Below are 8,178 nucleotides of genomic sequence, written 5' to 3'. Positions count from 1 at the left end.
GAATTTTATATGTTTTGAAGCTATTTTTGGAGAGTGGTGAAATAAGGAGAAAACAGTAATTTAATACTGCTAGAATTATAATTGAAGAGAACATATGTAGCTAAGAGTTGGATTGTGACATTCTTGGTCCTCTCTCAGCTTGATTGTTTGTAGACATTTTATTACATAACTTGGTAACATCATCAGTGCGTGTGTGGGGTTTGCTGCCTGTTTATAGAGTTAATCTGTGATCTTGCTTATGGGTTGTGGTTGAGATGACAGCAGTATCATGGGATCAAGGGAGAAATTCATGTTGCCAAGGCATCATTGCATTAAGTACAAGTAGGAGGAGTTTACCAGACCCTTATCTAAATAATGCTAGAATATATTTGGGATGTAGAGTGGTTTTATTGACAGCATAAATCTAATGAATTCAGCAACAATTATTACCTAATTCCTACAATCCTAGGACAATATCTGCAAGCAATATGTTTCTGGGATTCAGCAAGAAAATATATCACCACTGACCAGAAGCTGGCTTAGAATAAAAGAAAAAGAAAAGTCAGCTATTGGCTGGCATAAAGGTTCCCAGTTCTAAGCTAAAATGTTCAGGAAGATCTTTTTCCCCCCCTCCTTCAGGACCAACTAACTGATCCACTAAATGTAATCATTGTTCTTTAATTTGTTCAACAATATGGTTAATTAAAGCATTTTCACTTCTTCAGTTCAGTATTTTCACTTCTGGTTTATGAGGTTACCACTTACACTGATGGAGAATGTGTCATTCTATGGTGCAGTTTTCAAACAGAAACATCTGAGGTCTAATTTTTGCTATTAGGAAACACATGTACTTGTTAATTAACGTCCTGCAAAAAATTAAGAGAAGCAGAACAATTTGGGAAGGAATGTATTGCCACTGAAATTTCACCTAAAGTAAACCTGGAAGATAAAACAGTGAATTTTTGAGGAAAACAATTGCCCTGAAAAATATACTGTATATGGAAGGTCTTTGAGAGTCTATTTTATATATTTCAAATTAACAAACCTATTTAACCTGAAGCAACAAGATTTGAACTGATTTCACAATATTGGTTTCCGGATTAGGGCAAAGAAACAAATTCATTCAGCTTATCTTGATACTCCCAGTGATCTTATGTGGAATACATATACTGTACCTCTTCCTAAACATGTTTCTTACATTATTTTGTTTAATAATTATAGCCCACAGGAACTATACATGTATTAAGATGGAACTAATTAATTTAATAAAGCTAAAATGTAGCCTTTCTTCCCTTACTACAAATGAGTGATTATTTCAACATGGTGCTACTGGGGTATGTGTTTGTACTGTATTCCTATGACAGACCTGAAAAAATGAGTTAGTATAAAAAAATAGATTTTCAGTTCTTTATAAACCAAAAAAGGGATGATTAGTACAGCTTGAAGGCAAATAAGAAAAGAAAGAGAAAATGAAGAATGGTTAAGGGACCAATATATAGCACTGGAGTGGATCAGTGGTTCTTGGATGTTACACTAGAAGGAACCCAGAAATGTTACAGATCTATCAGAGTTGCACAATACATAACAGAAAAGCAAATTTAGGGAGGAATCAGATACTGTATAATCTACTCCATTACTCTCAATATTGTTACAACTTTGATTTCTTTTAAGCTGAGGAACTGTATCCGTTGAGGCACTAATATGATCCTTCACCAGAAAATGATATAAAACAAGTCACAACCTTTGGAGGTTCCACACGAACCCCAGGAAGCTCTTTTAGATCATTAGATCAAAAGTCCAGCAACTTGTGTCCAAAAATAACTAGAAATGGATCTCCCCAGAAAACCTAAAAACAAAGCATAAACACTACAAGTTTTTTTCTCTGGTTGTTCTCCAACAATTGGCATCTGGAGACATTCTGCCACTGAACCTAGGGTTCCATTTGGTTATTAGGCTGAATTAATATAATGGTTCATTCTTCCTAAATCTGGCTTATTCCCCTCAAAGAATGTAAGAATCTGTGGTTCATTACCCCATCTTGTGGCAAGTTCAACTTCCAGAATTTAGAGCAGTGGTCACAGATAGATTCTATGATGTTATCTGGCTACCTAATACAAATGTGGAATAATTAGTGTGCATATAAATTGGGTAGGGGCAAGGAGGTAAGTTACATCACCATATATAACTGTACTCTTGCACTGAATCATCCCCAAACTGGCAATAAAGTAGGAAATGACATTCAATGCAAGGATAAAATTATATATTGGTGATGTAACTTACTTCCCTGCCTCTACCCAGATTTGTTTCTGAGCAATTTACTAACTTTAATCCATAGCTTTTGCAGCCAACCTATTTATCTCCAATTCTAAAGTGTTTTTTAACATACAGGTCCTTTGCTGTTCCACTCTTTATGTCAATTTACTATGAAAACAACATATTCCTATTCATACTTCTTAGCTGTTAAGATTTCTGTAACTACAGCCAGCTCTTAACTATTCTAGATGTAGGAAATGATCAGGCTGAGCCTGAAGGAGGGGTTAAATGTGTCATCAGTCAAGAGTCCGTGTGCCCACAAGAGATCTAAGTCAGCCCACCTTGAATGCTTTCTTAATTCTCACCCATTTCCCTTGACCTCTACTGGTTCAGATTCTTGTAGAGAGCTTAAGGAATACATCTTTATACTCATTTGAACTGCCTAAATCTCCTGCTTTCCCCCATGTCTGATACCAATACAGCTACATTTAAAAGAAGTCTTTCATGAAAGACTGTGTCCAAAAGAAGACTGTGTGCAATATCTATACTAAAGATCATAATGGACAATTTTTTGGAAGAAATCAAATTATGTCCTTTTCAAAAATGCTTTTCAAATCCATTTGGTTGAAATAGTAATATTGGGAAAGAAATGCACTCTTTCTATACTAAAGAACTCATCTGAAAGCAAAGTTGGCAAATAATCACTTTATAAACCCGATTAATAACTTTAGGAATACAGATCATTAAAATAGACAGAAGAGCAAAAGAAAGAATCAAAGATCTAATCACACTATTAATAAATTATAATAAAATTAATAAAGGGACTGTGAGCTTGAGTTTGAAAGTAAACCAGCTGGAAAGATTAATCAGTGAGTAATTTTAGGGTTGGAAATGAGAAATGGAAATTAAGATATGGTAACTCATATAATAGTTTTTAATAGGACAGAAAAGGTTTCTAGTACATTTCTATATCCACATTAAGGATATTTCTGGAAGTTGTTTTTCAGGAAGAGAAAGCCCATCCAATAGTCCCAAAAAATGCAATGAAGCATAAAATTGTAGAAGCAAAGTACTTTACTAATCGTTCAGATCTGCCAGCGCTCTCCAAAGACGTTTTCAAGTTGACTATATCCCTGAATTACCAGTTAAGCTAGGAAAAAGAATGGCTGAGAAGGGAAACATGAGCCAATCGGCAGCAGCTGTAGTCCCAAAGACTACAGAAGAACATAAGAACAAAATTACTAACTTTATATCATTTAAATCACAAACCAATTGCCCCCACTCCAATGTCAATGTTTCAGCTCAGCTCTGTAAAGATTAGCGGCAAGAAGTGTGAACATGCATTAACATGTAAAAAATACAATCCCACATTTTGGGAATGGAATTGTTTGAAAATGGCATTTTTTTTAGCCATCTGGCAATATATTTCTTTTCTCAAAGTCTAATGGAAAATCAAATAGCTTGTGTGGGCAAAGTTAGCCTTCTGGCTGCTGCTTTTTAAAATGTGTTTGCATCAATGTCAGATAAGACATATGCCTGGTGTATTACAGAAATTTTCAAGGAAGAGGGATAATACACGTGATACAAGAAGCATTATGCATTACAGTCCCTATGTGGAACAATTACCACTGGCCAGTCAGAGACACTTGAAGAAGCTTTCTCAGGTATTGCAATAGGTAGAAGATTCCAAGGGGAATTGACTCTGTTGAGTATCTTTTTAAACAGAATGTTTAGAAGATAGAAAGAATACTTCGAGATCTGCTTCATATTCCTGCCCAATAGGGGATCCAATACTGGATCCAGCTATTACCAGGAATTTTCTCAGAATATCTCTTGTTGTTGGTATTTGTTATGTGCTGGTTTAAGCAAAGGAGATACAATAGCTTTCAATTCCATCCACAATTAACTGCTGGACTTTCTCCATTCTAAATCTTTATTTCTAAAGAACACATTGTCAGGAGCAACAATGGATGAGCAAATACCAGGCAATTCTATATTGTTCTATATATTCAACCAGCAGCTGAACAGATTCCTTTGAAAACGCTGATGAGAGACACGATGACTGTTTTGTAGTAGTGTGTAAGATGGGAAATAAATGGATGGAAACTGTAGAAGACACAAAACTGAATTGGACTGATTTTCAATTAACTGCTAATTGAAGTCTCTCAGTAGTATGTGATGAATCACTGACTTTGTCTGGAAGTTTAGTGCTCAGCTTTCTGCACCTAGAAAGAGTGAAATGAGAGACTGGCAATTGATAAATAATCTTCCTCTGCAAATACCAAGAAAAGATTTAATTCTTATTTCCCTGTGTGATCTTTGTCTGCCCAGGTCACTGATCGTTTTGCAAATGCTGGTCTGAACAACTCATCTTGTTAAAATACCATTGTCTTCCTCTTCTTTTTATTTGTGTGGGGGTAAGGAGGATGGGAAAAGGTAATTTTCTGCCTGCGTAAAACATTCAAGGTGGGGAAAAAATAATGGTCACTTGTGATCATTTGTCATCCTCAGCTCCTGAACAGGACATGTGGGTTGACAGTTTGTTAATTGAGCTTTCCCAATGAGCATAGTAAAGATTTCCACTGACAAAGGCTAAGCTCACTATTCATTCTGCATTAGAGAATGATCTACTCCACTTCTCAGTTGAACAGTTTTAAAAAAAAAAGAATAACAACCTAAAAAGATATTGATTTTTGATACGGATATAAGAATATTGTTTAGAACCACAGCCCTAAACCAGACCACTTTCTCCCCTTGTTTTCAAACTAGATTTAAAATTGCAGTTCATTGAATGAGACTTATACTGGGATTTTCAGCTTAAGGCTCAATTACTATGCTAAGAACAGAGATTACCATAGTGAGGCCAGATGCTGAAATACAGTGATTCTTCATCCTGATTATATTCACACTTTCTGGGGATGCTTACAAGCTGTAACTCAGCATTCCTGGAAATCAGAACATTTAGTGTTACAGTTAGCTACTCTCTCTTTTCCATGGTAGTCTCTGACCACTTGAAAAACTTGGGGTTCACAATTGGAGCACCCAATTATCTTGTCAAGAAATACCGAGTTCTTGGAAAGTTCTTGCATTCACTCTCCATTCACTTAAATTTGTTGAAATTTGCAGTTTTGGCAACCCAAATGAAAAGAGAGTATATGACAGTTAACACTACAAGGTAACAAATTCAAGTGAAACACATTTCTTGCGAGACACAAATCTGCTTAGAATTCTTTCTATCCTCTTAATTCTTTCATCTGTACAGCAGAGAGATTTTAAGACTGACCCATTTATAGGATTGACAATGACACATTTTTTTAATCCCTATCAGAAAGAAACTGGAGCACAATTTTTGCACACGTATTAGGAGGTAAGACCCATTTTGCTCATTGTTGGAAAAGAACAGGTAGTCATTTGAATTGCAATTGACAGCATTAGGAGACATTTTTTTTCTCTTATGAATTTTGTGAGTCCACAATGCACTGTGAGAGGCTTTGATTATTGTCTTACATATTCTACACATTTTCCATTCTTCCACAATTAGATAATAACCAAAATATAGTTTTTGTGAGTTTCTCATGTAATCGTGTAGAAAAGCAATGCATCCTGCTTGTCTGTAGAAAAATCACATCCAAGGAAAATATCTTTTTTCAAAACCTCACAAACCAGAGTCACTCTGAGGGAGTGGTTTCTAAATCTGATATATAAATAAAATAAACGAAAACATCCAGAATGATAATTTTATCATGTGAATATGAATGGGAAAGCCACCATAGTAGTTCCTTGTGTAGGTCTGGGCTTGCAATCATTAAGGAAATAAGCTAAGATTCCTTCCCTTTTGTTCACAGTGTGAGATTTTTAGCAATTTGAGGGGGTGACCAGGGAAGAGACATCAAGAATACAGCCATTCTTCATATATTCCTGACACACCATGAAGCCAGAAAAGCTGTCACATTAGTGCCTCCATGGAAGCGCTAATAAATAAGCAGCATCCACTTCTCTTGTGATAAATCTGTGTGACATTTCAAGACTTCCATTCTTTATTTCTCTGAAACAGAGGACGGGTATATCAAACACCTATTCATTGGTATATCAGTGTATAACTCATCATAAAAATGAGCTGATATTCAGAGAGAAAACAATGAAAATTCTACAAACTGGCCTTTAAAGCCTTCACAACACTTATGGCTGAATCTATGCATCCGTCTAAATTGGAATGAACAAATCCATCACCTCCGCAGATGAGAAAAGGTTTTGTGTGAAGAGTAATTTGTCCTGGACTTCCAGGGAACGCTTCTGTAACCTGTAATAGAATAAAAACAAGAATAACCTGTAATGGAATACATAACAAGAATTATACTCCCTAAAGTTCGCATAAGTGGTATTTCAAGGAAATATATTAAATGGAAGTAATAACGTCAGCTTTAATAATAACATCTATGAGAACAAATATCTCATGTTTCATGTTTTGCCATGCACTGGCATTGTGTAGGCCAAGAACAGCAAGTAGATTATCTTGGCTAATTAAAATGAAACTAAATTGTGTCAAACCTGGTTAATATAGTAAAGTATTAATAAAGCACTTTAGTTATAAAGTAAAGCGTTTTATTGTTGTAAACGCAGATTATAACAATATGCATAGTATACAATAAAGAAAACAACAATAAGAGAAAATATGCTAATAAAAAGAGCACTACATATAAAGAGATTAAAACAAGATAAAGTCAGGGCTGTGATAAAGAACTTAATAATTTTTGAGTTTAATGACAAAGCAAAAGCAGCAACCTATTATCAGTTGGAAATAAATCTGCAAGAAGATAATTCAACCATTCTGAGGTCCAAGCCCTTGAATTAACCTACCATCAATAATTTGATCCTAATCTTATTCTAAGTGAGGCAGGGACAAACATAGTGAATAATGTCCTCCACTTAACTAGCCTGCAAGGACAGTCGTTGTGCAACAGAATGCTTACAAAATCTCCCTTCACATAAGCCACAGGTGTGGCCTGAAAAGGGCTATAAAAGCCTTTCTCAGCTCTGGGGATATTAAGCAGATACAGTGAGAGAGTTCTATACGCTTTTATAGTGATGAAACCAATATGAAACTTTGGGTATCGGTATTGTAATAGCAACTTTATTAGCATCCCTTTCAAAAAACCTATCTTTAACATTTTCTTTATTCCAAGAGCAGAGTTTCCCCAACAGGGTATAGAATACATTTGTAGGACAGGCAAGAAAAGTTTGGTTCCTTGGTTCCTAGTTGTGGTAATGGAGGAAACAATATTTGGTGAAAGTTTACAAATTAGAGAATGGACTTTCTTCACTTCCAGAAACTCTTGTGCCAGGAAAACACTGTCAATGCTTTAGAACTTCACTGGCCCCTTGGCTAGGCAAGCAGCAGTAGACTTGGCTTGGCTACTGAAGCTCATTTATCTTTGGGAGGCTCTAACCTTGGCAGGAAGCTTTGTGGCCTTCAGCTGTTTTTCTTGGAGAACTAGTAATGCAAAATAGGTTAACTGTCTCAGCACCAATGCTACCATAACTTGACTAACTTGATTGAGTTAGGCATGACTGGTTCCATTTGGGTTAAATTTGGAGGGGAAGTAAATTGTAATGATATGTGGGAATGACTTTGGGGGACCAGGTAAAGAGATACTGTTTAGGAAACAGTCAGATAAGAGGAAGCGTAGCCCACAGTTGTATAGTGGGTGGAGCAAGAGGTACGAGGCGGGGGAAACTCTCCCTAAGTTATTGGGCTGCAAAATTAAGAATGGAAGAATTGTATTCAAATTTGCAAAATTGATATAAACCTTACCGGATAAATCTGACAGGAAACATGACCAGATAAGCTAATTCTATTTTATTGTAAAGCTACGTTAACACAATCTTACAAGTCCTAAAGTACTATTCTCCTGTCATCCCTTCTACAGCCTGAAAACTTAGCAGTGT

At 35.8% G+C, this 8,178-nt stretch overlaps 1 protein-coding gene across 2 annotated transcripts in view; it reads right to left on the bottom strand.

Annotated features, from left to right (window-relative positions):
- Positions 1-5,520: 5,520 nt before the first annotated feature.
- Positions 5,521-8,178, bottom strand: part of RNLS (renalase, FAD dependent amine oxidase) — a 159,098-nt gene continuing 156,440 nt past the window's right edge. The window contains exon 7 of one of the 2 annotated variants that reach the window (XM_081328993.1): positions 5,521-6,532. In XM_081328993.1, the coding sequence (XP_081185119.1) occupies positions 6,380-6,532 (153 nt within the window). In that variant the 3' untranslated portion in view covers positions 5,521-6,379. The remainder of the gene's footprint in view (positions 6,533-8,178) is intronic. The other variant, XM_081328994.1, reaches the window with a different exon arrangement.

Source organism: Vipera berus (assembly GCF_964194415.1).
Source record: "Vipera berus genome assembly, chromosome: 5".
Taxonomy (NCBI): Eukaryota; Metazoa; Chordata; class Lepidosauria; order Squamata; family Viperidae; genus Vipera; species Vipera berus.
The sequence above is the reverse complement of the archived record's forward strand: the minus strand, read 5'-3'. Positions and strand labels throughout refer to the sequence as shown.